This window comes from Borostomias antarcticus (genome assembly GCF_949987555.1).
Source record: "Borostomias antarcticus genome assembly, chromosome: 3".
Lineage (NCBI taxonomy): Eukaryota > Metazoa > Chordata > Actinopteri > Stomiiformes > Stomiidae > Borostomias > Borostomias antarcticus.
Genome location: NC_140236.1, coordinates 9,031,248 through 9,048,815, shown reverse-complemented (window position 1 = coordinate 9,048,815; position 17,568 = coordinate 9,031,248). Strand labels below are relative to the sequence as shown.

Sequence of the window (17,568 nt, the reverse complement as noted above, 5' to 3'; positions counted from 1 at the left end):
GTTATACTAATATATAATCAATAAGTACTGTGCCACTATTATGCGATATGCACTTGAACTTGTGTGTTTGATTACGTCAACACATTCATTCCCGGCTGTGCTGGCTTCCTAATCACTCATCAGTCAGGAGGTTTAATTCATATTGACACCGTAGGTGAACTAAACGGCTGGGGGGTCTCCCCATTCCAGCAAAGACATTCCTGCATAATAGCTCTTGCACATTGAGACAATGAACCTCATTTATCAACGGAACATGAAACCAGCGCAGATCCGATCACAGAAATGGTGGTACTAGCGTTCATGTCTGTTTCATTAAACATTCGTATGGTACCATCTCTCGTACGAATGATTCTGATATGATGATAAATGTGGCAGCTGAAACCATTCGTATTTATGCCCCTAGCCTACATATTCTGGCCTCACCCTTGCAGTTCAACATAGAGATTAATAGACTAATATGACTAGTACGGCCAAGAACATACATTTCTCTAACCACTGATCCACTCTCCATGGAAAGATTCCCTTGGTCCCAAAAAACTCTCGCTTTTCCAGTTTGATTTTAAGGGATGATTCACATGTAAATTCACACAATCAGACATATACAGCGTGCTGGCAACTTACGTGTTTTCAAGTGTCTCGCCTACACAAAAACATTGCACACAAATAGCTTTTAATTCAATGATTTATTGTGACTACATGACAAAGGCCTTCTAACAAGTAGGCTATCTCACAATGAATGTGAAATTACTCTTACAGAAAAAACCTGTTTACCCCGTTAATTTGAAAATACCCATTTATGTTAAGGATATATGGTAAATGTCATGGATATATGCCACATAGATGAGGCCTTTACAAAATAAAATGTTTTGCCATAGGGTAGGCTAGCAATATGGCTGTGTCATGCCAAAATGTGTCCCGCTTGCGCTCTTAATAGGCCCCATAAATAGTACCACAAGACAATTATTTGGAAAAGAATGTATTTACATTACATTTAATGACATTGAACAAAATGCAAAAATGGAAAATTGCAAGTGCATTGAGGTAGGCTTGGACTAGGAACCTCATATTGGAGGCTTGCTCCATACCAACTGAGCTATTGAAGTGTGTTACCCAACGTTGAATTGGTAGATGGATACGTTCAACATAATTAAATTAAATCCAAAAGGAGAATAAAGATGAGTTTGAAAAGAAGGTACTCATCTAATGTTGTGCTGTGTATCATGGCCTTCATAGAATGTGTGAACTTTAATGATTAAATGATCAGACTTGTCTTCATTCGTAGACTATAAGAGAAATACACTGCGAACCAAGCCTGTTAAATCTGCCCAAAGACGCCACCTGGTGGTGGTGCATCACTGAAATGAAATAACGCCCGGCTGAAATCCCACAGGATTTCCCCTGTGAAATGCCACGATGGTGAAATGCTGCGGCAGGGATAAGTGCTCAAGGCTACCCACTGTAGATCAGATGGATGGATAGATAGTCCAGTAGACCCTGTTACAAACGACTCAAGGCAACTAGTATTTTATCTCATGAAGGCAGTTAATTGAGCCAGCTTTGCTGTGTGGTTGATCATTTTTCCAAAGCTTGAGAATACGTTTTCTTGCTGCCATAGCCAACCCAACACCCTCCTGGTACCACTGTGTGAGAGTGGATCACAATGGCACAGAGAGTGGGAAAATGTTACCAGTCATTGTTGATATATTCTCTCGCGTCCTTTGTGTGTGTGTGTTCGTGCCTGCGTTGTCTGCCTGCCTGCGCGCGTCTGTGTGTGTGTGTGTCTGTGTGACTCAAAACTCCATGTGGTGTCTGGGAAATCCACTGAGGTGCTGTGAGTAATTATTTAACCTCATGGACTCCCAGTGGTCCTCAGCCCCCGCTTCCCAGAAATGACCCAACACTTAGGAAACACTTTTTTTTCCACATTTTGTATTGTCTGTTGTTATTTGGATTTGTACATATTTATTTGGATTTGTACTTACAGTCAAGACAGAAAGTCTGCACACCCCTTTCACCTTTGCCATGTTTTATTACATTACAGGCTTATTCTACTATAGATTGAGTTCATTTTTTGTCTCAGAATTCTACACAAAATAGCCCACAATGTATATGTAATGTAACATAACAGTTCTTTAGACAATGTGCTAATTTATTCAAAATCCAAATGTAAAATATAAAATGAACATAAGTATGCACACCCTTTGATATGACACCCAAAAGTGAGCTGAGGTGCATTTTGTTTCCACTGATACTGCTTGAGATGTTTCTACAACTTAATTGGAGTCCACCAGTGGTCAATCAAAAAATGGATTGGGGATTGCCAACACCTGCCTGTATAAGGTCCCACAGTTAACAGTGCATGTCAGGGCAAACTCCAAGTCATGGGGTCAAAGGAATTATCTGCAGACCTCAGGAACAGGATTGTGTAAAGGCATAGATCTGGCGAAGAGTACGGGAAAAATGTCTGCAGCTTACAGGTCCCAAAGAGCACAGTGGCCACCATCATTCATAAATGGAAGAAGTTTGGAACCATCAAGAATATGGCCGCCCAGCCAAACTGAGCAATCGGGGAAGATGGGCCTTGGCTAGGGAGCTGAGCAGGAACCCAAGGATCACTCTGAGAGCTCCAGCGTATCCTTGTGGAGATGGGAGAACCTTTCAGAAGATCAACCAATCAGGCAGCACTCCAACAATCACGCCTTTATGGTAGAGTGGCCAAAAGGAAGCCACTCCTTAGTAAAAGGCACATGACAGCCCACTTGGAGTTTGCCAAAAGGCACCTAGAGGACTCTCAAACCATGAGAATCCAGATTATCTCGTCTGCTGAAACCAAAAATGGAACCTTTTGGCCTGAATACGAAGCGTCACGTCTGAAGGAAACCAGGCACCACTCATCACCGGGCTCATACCAATCCTACAGTGAAGCATGCCGGTGGTAGCATCATGATGTGGGGATGTTTATCAGCAGCGGGAATGGGGTGACTAATCTTGATAGAGGGAAAGATGTATTCAGCCAAGTACACTGAGATCCTTGAAGAAAACCGGACCCAGAGCGCTCTGGACCTCAGACTGGGGGGAAGGTTTACCTTCCAGCATGACAACAACCCGAAGCACACGGCCAAAAGAACAAAGGAGTGGCTTCGGAGAAAGCCTGTGTATGTCCTTGAGTCCCCAGCCAGAGCCCAGACCTGAATCCAATAGAACATCTGTGGAAAGATCTGTAAATGGTTGTGTACTGACGCTCCCCATCCAACCTGACAGAGCTTTTGCAAGGATATGCCAAGAGGAATGGCAAACATCTCCAGAAACAAGTGTGCCAAGCTTGTAGCTTCTTTCACAAGACACCTTGAAGCTGTAATCGCTGCCAAAGGTGCCTCAACCAAGTATTAGGCTAAGGGTGTGTATAGATATGTAACCCCTAAATAAACTATTTTTGTCAGTAAAATTAAATTGTGTATTTTCTAAAAAAACAAATTTCACTTCATCATTATTGACTTGTGTGTAATGTTTGAGGCAAAAAATGAACAAAATCTAGTGCAGACTATATTGACTACGTATTAATAGGCAATATTTGTTTCAAGCAGCGAGAAAAAAACACTTGATTGATCAACGCAGTGTTAAAAACAGTTAACCAAGGAGATCATAAGCCAGCAGCAGAACGGAGGGATATGGTGTTTAAAGTCTTTGACTTTATGTTACAAACGCACCCATAGTAGTGCACTTTCCTCTCAATTCCTTGCTTGTCCTTGTTTGTCTTAAAATCATTTGTATGTCTGTATTCAGCCTTCCTTCCCACACACACACCTTCCTGTGCTGAAAAGAAAGAAAAAAAAAAAAAGAGAGGGAGTGGGAGAAAGAAAGAGCTGACGAGACACTGGCCGTGTTTGGGCTGTGTTAACCATATGATGACCAACCCTCCCCTCCTCTCTCCTCTCCCCACTCTCCCTCTCTCCATCTGCTACAGGCCCAGTCTCGTCTGTATCTCCGACAGACATACGACCCCTGTTACACAGTTCTCCCACCCTTGCTGGGCTTGTTTAATGTGTGCGTGTGTTAGTGAGTTTCTCATCTCTCCTGACCTGTTCTACAGGATTAACCTCCCTACCCTAACCCTACCTACTGTTTCAACACCTCACAGGCTGACGCAATAATCTACTGTACATCTCCATTGTTCCTGCTCTCCTCCCCCCTTTTTATTTCCTGTCTCTCTCTCTCCCTCCCCCCCCCCGCCTCCCTCTCTCTGTCCCGCCCTCTCCCCCCTCTCCCTCCCTCTCTCTGTCTCCCTCTCTCTCTCTTCCCCCACCTGTGCCCCATAAACATGGTGTACTGTCATATTCCCCTTTCCTCTCTTTCTCTCTCTCTCTCTCTCTCACACACACACACACACACACACACAGTGAGAAGGACTGTTCCTCACCTAGTCGACAGTAGCAGTAATCCTATGTTCAACCGGCGCCATCTTGTGGTGGTTTTGTGGAAGTGCTCACATCTTGTTTCCCCGTTTCAGGTCGCAATGAGCTGATAGCTCGCTACATCAAGCTGCGCACCGGGAAGACCCGCACACGCAAACAGGTACGCACAGGCCCACCAGGCATGCACATACTTACTGTACAACCTCAGAGATCCCAACCCTGCGGGAATAAGGGTCGATTGGATCTCTGAAATGTTTCTAACTCTGAAAGGTTAGTCGAAATATTATTTTTTTTCAAAATAGAATATGTTTTTATACTCAATGAATCAGTAAATACCCTTTATAACAATCGGAAAGGCAGTGAAATTGCAATCAATACTTAAGGCTTTGTGCTACTCATTTTGTCACGTTACAGTGAAATGTTTAATTTGACGGCTACTTCTGGTTTTGGCACCCATTCGGATCTCTGAGGTTCTACTGTGTACTAGGTATGATGAAGGATGGCTTGACAGTTTGGTTCGTCTGTGCATCGTTTATCCAGTGTATTTTGTGGATGTGCAGGGCATGCAGTATAAGAATACCAATCTGTGATTCCGTGTGTAGAGATGTCTTAAGTGTATGTTTTTTCACCTGTGTGTGTGTGTGTGTGTATTTTCGTGTTTTTAACCCCGTTCCACGCACTCCAGGTGTCTAGTCACATTCAGGTGTTGGCGCGTAAGAGGGTGCGAGAATACCAGACTGGCATCAAGGTAGGTGGCAAACGGAATGACGCCCCTCTCTCCTTTCTCTCCAGTCATACCCTTTTCTCCTCTCCTGTCCTCCTCCTCCTCCTCTTCCTCTCTCTCTTCAGGTCTCTAGTCACCTGCAGGTCTTGGCCAGGAGAAAGTCTCGTGAGATTCAGTCTAAGCTGAAGGTATCCACTCACACACTCACCCAACACCGCTGTGCTCCTAGCCGCTACGCTTCACCGCAACCCAACCCAACCCAACCAAGTTGGTTTCCCAACCAACGCCAAGCCCCTCTGGGTTCTGGAGCCGGGGTTTGGGCGCATAACGACTTGCATTGGCTGTGTGTGTGGGGAGGGGGAGGGGGGGGGCTTTGTATGGAGGGCTTGCTAAGGCTCGGCTTGGCTAACTAATCACAACTTCAGCTTCCAAACATTCCAGAACATATAGGATAACCATTTTTTGCAGTGGCGGCTCGTTCACTAGCTGGTGTTGACGTAATGGTGTGCTTAGTATTGCTGTGACCCCCCCCCCCCCTTCTCTGCTGTCTAACATGGAGTGTTTGTGGTGCTGGGACCCCATTCTGGCTCAACGTTGTGTTTGTTGTTTGGTGGGGGTTGTCCCTGGTGTGTTGTAGTCCAGTGTAAATGGGGTTTTCTCTGGGGTGAGCCTGCAGGACGAGGCTAGTTTAGATGATGTGTTGGTTAGATGGGGTCGTGGTGGTGTTAGTTTGCATGGGGTTTATTAGTTGGCCCGGATGAGCTTGGGACTTGCATGGCTATGACGTATTAGTGAGACACACACACACACACTCACACACTCACACTAGAGGTCTTCACGGATCTTTGGATGTTAGTTTGCATGGGGTTCGGTTCTTCACTAGAGGTCTTTGGACCCATTCCGAAATGGACCAGTGGCTTTCTTACCCGAACCCGATCCGCATAAATAAATAAAACATTTAAAAACTGAGACCCGGACCGAAATGGACCCGAGGACAACCAGACCTGTGCCCTAACAGATAGGATCCCAACGGACCCGACAGAGATTCCAACGGCAGCATGCACCAAACGGCTATAGCAAAAGAGTGTTAATGTAACCATTGATTTAATACCAATGTAATGCCAAAATAAGTATAAATATGTATCTAATGTTTTGTTTATCTAAATAATTATGGGCTATATAATCAGCAGGACTTCATAAAACAATCCTCATATCATTGAACCTACCTCACTCACCCGATCCTCTCTCCTCGGAAAACCACACAACCTGAATTTCCTTCATCATCAATGCGCCTTTTTCATTGATGGCTTCTCGCTTGCAATTCCATAAAATTTGAAGAAAAAAAAAGCAGACAGCAGGCTTTTTAAAAATCAGCAGAAATCCTATCAGTAAAATATAGTGATGTTTTCGCAACAAAGTCATCTAGCCATTAGGTCTACTACAGCCTTACTGAAGAACTGAAGAAACCTGTAGCCTTTAATAGGCTAATTAACTCAGCACTGGTCTTAATCAATCACGTTAGTCTGATTACAGCAATAAGATGGTTTATATATAGGGCTATCGTTAAGGAAGAGCCCTCTCTCTTCAGCAGGTGCTGATGTGTGTGTGTGTGTGTGTGTGTGTGTGTGTGTGTGTGTGTGTGTGTGTGTGTGTGTGGCTCTGTGCTGTGCGCGCCAGATGCGCACAGCAGTTTCAGTTGGCTGAAAGACGCCCGCGCCGCCTCAGTGCATGCACTCATTTCCAAGACAGATTACCGGTAGTTTCAATGTCTTATTTTAAAACTGGAGATTAAAGAATTTGATATGGGAAGGAAAAAAAACATTGTTTCCTTGCGGGTCCATATGGGTAAATCAGTTTCAGATGTGCTTATCCGAGACCCACGGCAACATATAACAGACACGGACAGTACCCGTGAGACGCATCAGGATTTTGGACCCGACTCGCTCGGGTCTCGGGTTCGGGTGGAACCTTGAAGACCTCTAACACACACACACACACACACGTTATAATTTCTCCATCTCTGGCCCTAACCTGGTCTATCCACCAGTTAGTACCGTCATCCCTCTTTGTCTCCTCTCTTCTCCTCTCTTCTCCTCCTTCACTTTCACTCCATCATGTGATCAAGGTGTTTCCGATGGAAACAGAGCGAGCATTCTTGTCACTTCACCTAGAACAGATTTTAGAGAAGTGAGCGCGCGCACACACACACACACATACACACACACACACACACACTTACACTTTCAAACTTCCACATTCCTGGCCGGTGTCAGATGCTGACGTGTGTAGTTGTCCGTTGTTGAGCTGACTGACAGAGAAGACAACACACAGCTGTCTGTACGAGCCTCATATCTAGAGCTCGGCTCGTTTCAGCTTCTACGGTAGGACAGCTTAGGTGTGTAAAGCTTGTATTGTTGCTATGTTGTAGAATGTCTACCTACACACACATAGAATGTCTCTGGCTTGTCGTCGTTGTTGAGGCTGCTGTTTGGTTCTGTGCAAACGGTCTTCAGGGATAGTTTTACAGGATAATGGTTGAAGGAAAGTTTACATTGGGTACTATTGTTGTTCAATACTCTAGTAAGCCAATTAATGATTTGTGTCTTCTTTGTCATAGGCCATGAACTTGGTAAGTTGGAGTTTGATTTTAACCTATTTGCAGTCTGCTTTGTGCGCTTGCCAGTTGCCATTCTTGCTCTCTTAAAGTGCTGATCATGCATTGGCTCCTGCTCCCAGCCAGTTACAAGCCCCCCTTTCCTGCTTCCCAGCCAACCAGAAGCAGCCTCTATGCCCCTCCCAAATGCCAAGTTCGCTTTGCTTGCTTAGGTGTGTCTCTTGCTTTGCTCTCATACAAGCACTGGCTATGGATAGTAGGCACTCTCTACTGCGCTCTCTTTCTTTCTCTCTCTCTCTCTCTCTCTCTCTCTCTCTCTCTCTCTCTCTCTCTCTCTCTCTCTCCTGCTCTTTCTCTCCCGCTCTCTCTCTCCTGCTGTCTTCATAGCTCTCTCTCTCCTGCGCTCTTTCCTTCTGTCTTCTTCTGTCTCACCTGCTCTCTCTCTCTCTCCTGCTGTCTTCATAGCTCTTTCTCTCCTGCTCTCTCTCACCTGCTGCTCGGTGCTGAGATGCGTTCTGTCTCTGTCCTTCTGCTGTTGTCATTCTGGTAGTGCTCACTAAAACACAGTCGTTGAGTACATGGTAGAGCTAGGAAGCATTATGATTGTTTCTCTCCCCCCCCCCCCTCTCTCTCTCTCTGTCTCTTGCTCCTTCTCTCTCTGTCTCTCAGGACCAGGTCTCTAAGGACAAGGCGCTGCAAAGCGTGGCCAACCTCTCGTCAGCTCAGATCGTCTCCGCCAGCGTGATGAAGCCCCAGCCCCCCTACCCTCCCCCTGTCAGAGTGAGAGACATACCTGTACACACACTCTCAGTCCACACACACACACATCACAGATGCAAGTGTGTCAAAATTTGGTGAGATTTGCTGTTTAGAATCCTAAATGGGTCACCCACGTGATTCTTGGACTTGCAGATTTATTCCATCCATAGAAAGACAATGGAGTGTGGACATCTGATACTGTTTGATGCACGTTTGCGTTGCGCAAGGACTGTGTCAACAACATGCAGCAAAAGGCGGGCGGGCAGGGCAGGCAGTAGTAGCCTTATAGTAGGCAGGCAGTAGTAGCCTTATAATATTGTTATCCCAGCAGATTAGCCTACAATTAGAGATTGGAATAAGTAGCCAATCTTTTTGGATTCAAGATTAAGGGGAGAATGTGGACCAGACATGGAACACAAACGGGATGGAAATGTATTTGCTGGTGACTTTTGGCATTGGTTGGATGGCTGCATTTTAAACTCACATTATAGACTATGCTACTAGGCAAGAAAAATACACCTTTGATTGCTATAGCTCAAACTTGTAAATCACCTGTTTGATGTGCTCATTAATGGTGGTGTGATATGTGTTTTCAGGCGTTTCACATGTAATCATGGATCGTTTTGCCCATTCGAAAACATAGCCATGGACATCTGCACTAGTGTAATCCAGGCCTTACTTAACGTTAATTTACATCGTATGGATTGAATGTTCATTCTCTGGTTCCGTTTCAGAATGAGAGAGTTAGGGAGAGCGAGGGACTGCTGGTGAAGCATGTTGAGGCAGATGCGAGAGGCAAGTAGAGCAGGAACTGGCTGGAGCATGAGGCAGCTTTGTCAGCATGTCACCATTGTCAGATTTCAAGGTTGACACCAGGATGTGCTAAATGCGTTCTCCTTGTGTTCAAGCTGTCAAAAACATTAGTAAGGGCTCACTGTCAAACGAGTGCCACAAGCAGAGAATCTGCAACACTTTATCAACTTGTAGTATTAGTGTGCTACAGTTTCCGCAAGTGGGACACCTACAGCAGGACAGAGCAAGACACGAGCACCTGAAAAGATAAGGGAGAAAATCAAAATGCCAGTGCCTCCCATCAACTGTGACAAATCCTTATATCCTCATGCTAAAGTCGACTGTAAAACCAATGCTGAACTTTTTTTTTTTTATACCCCCCCCCCCCGAGGGGATTCATAGCATTGTCACCTTTTTCCACATCTGATGAGTTGGCATCCCTGATATGTACTCTGTACTCTCTGTAACTGGCCTGTCTCTGCCTGTCTCCTTAGTTTTGGCCTGGGCCAATCCCTGGACAACCTGGACATTCTCAGGAGTGAGTATCACCTGGGCTGGGGGAGGGGGAGAGAGGAGGGGGAAGAGGGCTGGAGAGAGGGGGAGGAGAAGGGGTAGAGGGGGGAGCAGAGGAGGAGGGATGGAGGGGGGAGAGAGGAGGAGGAAGAGGATTGGAGGGCTGGAGAGAGGGGGAGGAGGAGGGATGGAGGGGGGAGAGAGGAGGAGGAAGAGCGTTGGAGGGCTGGAGAGAGGGGAGGAGGAGGGATGGAGGGGGGAGAGGAGGAGGGATGGAGGGGGGGGGAGGAAGTTGTAGTTCTCTCAAGTCATCCTGCTACTGCCGGGCTCATTTCTCACACGTCCTCTGTTGTGTTGCAGCATTAAGCCGTTTGCACAGCCCCCCTACACTACCCTCCCAGCCCCGCTCCCTACGCCCATCAGTGAGTACACGCGCACACACACACACTTGCTTCTGCAGTATGTTCCAAAATAATAATCGTCATGGGTGTGCTGCACGCGGGTGTCGTTTTGAATGCCGGCATGCGAATAAAGTTTCCTGGTTTTGAACGTCTCCAAGGCTACGAGCCCCTGCCTGCCCCCCGGCCCCCTGCTGCCGTGGCAACGCCTGTGTGGCAGGATCGAACCATCGCCTCCGACAAACTACGGCTGCTGGAGTACTCCGCCTTCATGGAGAGCCAGAGAGACGCAGACACGGTACACCACACACACACACACATACACACACACACACACACACATATACCACACAAAAACACACACATATACCACACACACATATATACCACACACACATATACCACACACATATATACCACACACACACACATATACCACACACACACACATACCACACACACACAACTATACCACACACACACACACACACATATAGCACACATGCACACACACACACACACATATATACCACACACATATACCACACACACACACACACACATATATACCACACACACATGTATCCAAAAGTAAGAACACTAGTGAATTGATGGCTGTGTAGTGGCAGTATTTAAATATCAAGGATATTATTATGACTCTTTCCTCCCCTCCCCTTACAGTTTAGTAAGCACCTGTTCGTCCACATCGGCCAGTGCAGCCCAGGCTACAGCGACCCTCTGCTGGAGTCGGTGGACGTCAGGCAGATCTACGACAAGTTTCCTGAGAAGAAAGGAGGCCTGAAGGAGCTGTTCGAGAAGGGGCCGCACAGCGCCTTCTTCCTCGTCAAGTTCTGGGTCAGTCCACACACAAACACATATTAGAGCAGGGACCTCAAACTCGCGGCCCGCGGGCCATTTGTGGCCCGCAACACCACTCCATCCGGCCCGCGACATGTCAGAAATATAATGTAATCCGGCCCGCAGAATAATTTATTGTAAACGGCGCCGGCAGCCAGGCCTACAATGCGAGATTCAAGTCGCTCAAACGTGGGGCGAAATTCTGTTATTGTGCGCTGCGCGCGAGGTGAATGCTGCATAGTCACAGGTGCAATCAATCCACACACGACTGAACAATGAACGGAATGCAGCTAGACACCGCGAGGCTGTTTTCATGGTTAATTAACGTTAGGAACACAGACAGTTTCAAGAAATATGGACATTGCAGTCTTTTTTGTGGAGTTCAATGGAAAAGCTACCTGCCTGATATGCAAGAACAAAGTCGCCGTTCTAAAGGAATATAATGTCAAGAGCTATTCATTACTAAACATGGAGTGTCATAGGGAGACGAGAGGAAAAAACGAGCCGCAGAGCTGAGAAGGCTAACGTCTCAGTCTTTCAAGATAAGTGTCTAGCAAGAAATAGAGTAGTAAATGAAAAAAGTAGAGTCCGCACACTAGAAGTGATATGAAGGACTATTCTCAGGAGTTTAATTAACGTTTTGATCAAAGTAGATCTTCATCAGATGAATAGAGTAGTAGCCTACAAATGTATTCAAGTGTCTGGTAAGAAATGGAAACAAACTTGAACTTTAATAAATGCAAGTATAGGTCCAGGGCAGGCTTACAGTAGTGATGCATCTTGCAGCTAAAACAGAATAAAATACAAATGTAGGCTATTCAAGATAAAATAAAAGTAAGGAATTGTAGTACTAACTGTTAACATATATTAAAATGAATGGAAACTGGTTTGAAATTGTATGATGAAAATGTTAGTTCTGGTATAGTCTTGCAACATTTAGAGACTGAGTTGTGAGTCTAGTTATGGAAATTCAGAAATATTGCACTTTCTTATAGTTAGTAGTAGTTGAAGTTGACATTGAAGTGGCCCTCCTATGAGTTGACGATACCAGCAGTGGCCCCAAGCCAATTTGAGTTTGAGACCCCTGCATTAGAGTATGTGTGCTTTTTGTGCGTGCATGTTTTTGGTGAGTTAGGCCCAAATCCACAAAGAATGGATTGCTCCCGCTAATAGCTCGATATTTTGCACTGCGATTGCAACATCAATCTCCAGTTTAGCACAATATCCACAAAAGATTTTGTTTTAATGATATGCCAGGGCAAACACGCCCACCAATTTGCCAACTGTGTGCAATTTGCGCCCATTGCAACTAGCCATGAACGCGTTCTTGCGCTCGCCTGGCATGACGGTGCCTTCGTCTGGATACAATAACTGCTGCCATGATCCCTTCGGGCCCGGCAATACAAGGGGGCTTGGTCAGGCTTAGCCCAACTTCAGTTTACTGTAAGTTTAATGTAACGTTACACTAACGTTATGGAGAAATAGCAAAAAGAACAAAAATATTGGTGAGAGATGGGTATCATCGAGATGGCAATGAGACACTTTCTTTGAAGTTTTCCCCCATTAAATATTTAAAGCTTGTTATCTGATCTGTCAAGAGATGTAGGCTATTTATTAGATTTGAACCTCTCAGTACACTGTAGACGGGATGTGATTAAAACGCTGTAGAAACGCGTTTGAAATAGATCTTACAAAACGATTTAGGGAAAAAGACTGGAAGGGTCGTTTACTCAGGAAGTTCAACAAACAAGCAACAAGGTAGCTACAACTCTACTGAGGAAAGGTAAGACAGAATTTAGCTGGTTTATTTTTCTTGTCTTTATATTTTGCTGGTTTGGCATGTTGGAGATAGCATAGAGCGCTGTCCCTGGTAGGCTACTATAGGCTATGGAGAGGATAGATAAAACACACATCACTTGGTTCAGCCTTGCTTGCTTTTCGTGGCTGTAAATAGAACATTTGGCCTTAATTCTATTTTTCCTATTGTACTGTTAGGCCTAGGCTACTGTAGAAATCCACAGAATGGAAACGACAGGGTTAGTGAAGTTTCAGTCAGCGAGAGAGGGAGAGAGCTGCATGAAACGTGATAGCCTACGAAGTGAACGCCTGCTGCACTTGACCAATAATCAGAAAAGATCCTATTATCAGTAGCGACCCGTGTTTATAATGTTGTTGCTGTTGGTGTGTGTGGGTTGTGGTTGTAGAGGGAGGGGAGCGGGCGGATGGGATATACTGTAGATGGGCGTTCTCCTCTCTCTTCCTACTGTATGTTTGATTTTGGGAGTCAGTGTTGGACTACGTCCGTGCCGCTGGGCGATTCATTAAACCAGGCCCTTCTGAGTTTTAAGCTACGCCTCAGTCTGCCTTATTGATGACATTACAACATTTTTGTAGCCTACAGTTCTTGTATATAGGCTAGATATAAGATCTAGGATATAGTCATATCTTTCCCCAGACCGTACTTTTTTGCAAAAAATATCAGTTATGTTTGTGTCTGTGCATCGCAGCTGGCACAACTTATTTTTAAATCCGCTTCTATATATATTTCCCTTAATATCATGCAATATCAATTCAATATCATTCAAACTTCTGAGGAGAGACAGAAGGAGAGAGTGCGCGGCGCTGACTGCTGCAGTTAATACCAGCTTTTCAAAAGCGGTATTTGCCCCTCCCTAACAGTGTGTGGCAGTTAGCTCATGGTGTTTGTGGATCAGACGCAAGGCTTATTTGGGGCAATTTGGCACGGAAGTACCTAATTTGCATATATTCAAATGAGCCTGGCGCAGCTGTGGAGCTATTTGCTCATCGGTGCAGTTTGCAATGCTTTCCCCCCTTTACGTGTGCTTTGTGGATTGGATGCTATTTTTTGTCTCATTTGCACAGGGTTTGCCGCCGCAAAAGCCGCGCAATCCTTTTGTGGATTTGGCCCTTAGTGTGTGTGTCACGCATACATTTTGTAATGTATTTGTGTGTGTGTGTGTGTCAGGCGGACCTGAGCACTGATCTGGAGGAGGGGCCGGGGGTGTTCTACGGTGTGAGCAGTCAGTACAGCGGGACGGAGAACATCACCATCAGCGTCTCCACCAAGGTCTGCTCCTTCGGGAAGCAGGTGGTGGAGAAGGTGGAGGTGAGGCACCCTGGGTGTGTGTGTGTTTCGGTGTGTGTATGTGGATGTTTTGGTGTGTGTATGTCTTTTGGTGGATGTTTTCTTGTGTGTGTGCATGTGCAAAAAAAAAAAAACATCTTATTTTTGCACGTGTGTATTGTATGTTTATGTTTTGTGTTCCACCCTCAGACGGAGTATGCCCGTATGGAGGGAGGGAAGTGTGTGTTCAGGATCCACCGTTCACCCATGTGTGAATACATGGTCAACTTCATCCACAAACTCAAACACTTGCCAGAGAAATACATGATGAACAGTGTGCTGGAGAACTTCACCATCCTACAGGTATGGGGTGTGTGTGTGTTGTGTGCGCGCGCACGCACGCACACACGTGTGCGCAGGTGTGAGTGTGTGTATGTGCGCATGTGTGTGTGTGCGCATGGATACAAATACACAGCTCTCTCATCCAGAGTTGCCGCGGTCATTTAAATCCTGGAAAATTCATGGAACGGAAATGTTTTTGAAAAACGATGAAACATCCTATCCGTCAAGTTTGGTGTTTTGGGAGTTCTAGAAAAGTCATGGAAATGTGTAGTGGGAACCCTGCTGACCCCTCTCTCATCCCCCCTCCTAGGTGGTGTCCGACAGAGAGACCCAGGAGACTCTGCTGTGTATCGCCTTTGTGTTTGAGGTGTCCACCAGCGAACACGGCGCCCAGTACCACGTTTACCGCCTGGTCAAGGACTAGCAACACTACAGCCCCCCCCCCCCCCCTCCCTCGAACAGACTGCTCAACACACACACACACTCAGACGCCAGAGACCCCCTCTCTCTACAGACTGCACAACACACACAAACAAGAGACCCTTTCTGTATAGACAGATCTGCACGCACACACACACACACACTCACTCAAGACGCCAGAGACCCCCTCTCTACAGACTTTTCTGCACACACACACACACACACAAACAAACCAACCAGATAATCCTCTCTACCGGTCTGCATTCTGCACTCACATACACTGTTCCATAGTCCACTGATCTACCGGTGAAACCAAAAACCAGATGAGGAGTCCCCAACTGAGCGCCTGGAGGGAGTGTCCATGTGTTTGTGTACCAGAGGGTGTCCCTGCACGGTTCTTTCCCTGGGACACATAGGAGATGGGCACAGCTTAAAGCCAGCGTTCCCCCCTCTACCCACGAGACTGGGCCCTGCCGTTCAGCAGGGCTCAGTAGAAGTGCTATAGAGGTGTTTGCGGTTCTTGTACGGTATTCCTATTGGGCTTCTGCCTGGAAGGAACCACGGCTCCACAACTGCAGACGAGAAGCAAAGCAGAAGTGTTAATGCACTACATTTTTTGTATGGCAGTTTCATGCGTATTTGAATGTTTGAACCGGAGAAGTCTGCACCGCTCGGAGTTGAAAGTTCAGAGGTCACACGGCTCGGCACCTCTGGGAGAGAGGTCAACTTTATCAGCGTCTGACCCCATTTCCATCATCTTTGTCCGTACAACTGGCTATGGAACAGAGTCCGTAGGTGTCCGGTTCATCTCCCAAACTGTCCAGAATGAGATGGATTTCTGGTGTCCATCTTTAGCATAACCCTTGTGGTTACCTGCTGTCATTTGCATAAGGGAAGCATATCTCCTCGACATCAGCTCACAAAATGACAGTTGGAGCTTCAGAACCCGTAGCACCTGTTAGAAGTACGAGTCTCAATCATCCACCACTGTTTTTTCTTCACTATGTCCCCCCTGGTTGTGTCAGGGAGATCACAAGCCTGGCGTGTATAACACTCTGTTCAATCCTTTAGTCTTTTGCACGTTATGTTTTTTTCATATATTTTTTTCACACTAAAGGAGCATTTTTCTATTCTGAACTAAAGGACTGACACTATATCCTTCATGCTTTAGGCAAGTTGGTCGGCTAGACGTTGTTAACCGGTCGGAAGCGGGCACGAGCGTGGGCTTACTCCAGCGTTTCTACCTCCAGCGGTGTTTATGACAGAGGCGTGTCTGGTTCTAAAAGCCTTAACCCGAGCTGCACTGATGTATAGTACATTTTACTGAGTAGAAACCGTTCACTCAAGACATGGTACTGTCTAAAGACCTGGCTCGAATAGTCAATTTCTTCTGTAAAGGTGAAACTTGATTTGTAAAGCATAAACATGATTTCTGTGCGTGTATTTTATTAGAGGTACAGCTGAGAGGGTTGAACGATGTGTGTAGCTCTCTGGGGGTGCTGTTTTAACCCAACCTCAAGGGTGGCGTGTTTAGTTCAGTTCAATAAATGTGTTCTTTTTCTATCAATGATATATGCAAATCAGCAAGGTACTATATCCCCCTCTCTGTCACCTCTTAGCTGTACTGAGACGTGTTCTGCCTGGCAACACTAAGGATTTTTGGTAAATCAACTATTTGTATTTTTGTCCTCCTTTGTGATAACGCTAAATAAGATGTTTTGTTGGTTTGAGTACCAGCCCCAGGTTTTGGTTTTCTGCCAATTTTTATCAGGCTGGCACCACTTGTATGCATCTGTGAAATATATTATAGAATGTGTGACTTGACAATGATTTGACTTGTTGTTTGTGGTTCATGACACTGCGGGCCGGTTTTCAGGACACAGGTTAAGTGTAGTCCTTGACTGACAAGAACATGTCATTAGAGATTCTCCATTCAACAAATATCTTAGTGTTTCTATGCTTAATCTGGGAATGAAGCTGGCCCTAACAGTTATTTCTTTTTCTCTTTTTTGGGGGCGGGGGGTTGGGGAGGGGGGGGGGGGGGGATTATATGGCTCCTATATAGGAGAGGTAGCAGTTTCCTCGAACACAAGTATCAGTTGGATGCAAATCTGTTCTTGGTTCAGTGGGAAAGGTTAACTTGTGCCTACCAGATCTGGGTCAAAGACTATTTACAAATGGTCAAATACCATCAAATAACTGGGGTGTGTTTTTTTCTTTTTTTGTCTGCCCAACACGATTAAACTAATGGAACAGTCCTAAAACGTCCCCGACTCTGGTAAATGAAACGCACCTCAAACACGAGAGTGTATGTATGTATTGTACCTGGGTCTGGTCCTCATCTCTCCTCTGGTCAAGTCTGCACTCAGTGGTGCCTGTACCATGACACTGTTGATCACCTATCTACCAATAAATATCACCAGGTGCCTCCTGATTCATTTTGCCTTCTGAGAAGCCTCTGAAACTCCTTTCATCCCTCTTAATCGAGTGCAACCGGTATTCTTTTTTAGCGGGCCAAGCACCAAAGGTGTGAGGCACCCTATTGTAATTGGTAGTATTATTATTCCACAATTGAAGTCTCTGGCAGCCCCTATATCCGACATAACTTTTTTTATGAAACTTTGCGCAATGTTAGAGGATCATGCAAAGAG

General features: G+C 45.6%; 1 protein-coding gene across 1 annotated transcript in view; it reads left to right on the top strand.

Annotated features, from left to right (window-relative positions):
• Positions 1-17,312, top strand: part of tead3a (TEA domain family member 3 a) — a 31,699-nt gene extending 14,387 nt beyond the window's left edge. Inside the window, exons 3-13 of the mRNA XM_084462125.1 lie at positions 4,508-4,572; positions 5,098-5,160; positions 7,754-7,765; positions 8,420-8,530; positions 9,796-9,839; positions 10,175-10,236; positions 10,374-10,510; positions 10,894-11,067; positions 14,057-14,197; positions 14,366-14,518; positions 14,808-17,312. Coding sequence (XP_084318251.1) covers positions 4,508-4,572; positions 5,098-5,160; positions 7,754-7,765; positions 8,420-8,530; positions 9,796-9,839; positions 10,175-10,236; positions 10,374-10,510; positions 10,894-11,067; positions 14,057-14,197; positions 14,366-14,518; positions 14,808-14,921 — 1,076 coding nt within the window. The 3' untranslated portion in view covers positions 14,922-17,312. The remainder of the gene's footprint in view (positions 1-4,507; positions 4,573-5,097; positions 5,161-7,753; positions 7,766-8,419; positions 8,531-9,795; positions 9,840-10,174; positions 10,237-10,373; positions 10,511-10,893; positions 11,068-14,056; positions 14,198-14,365; positions 14,519-14,807) is intronic.
• Positions 17,313-17,568: the final 256 nt, after the last annotated feature.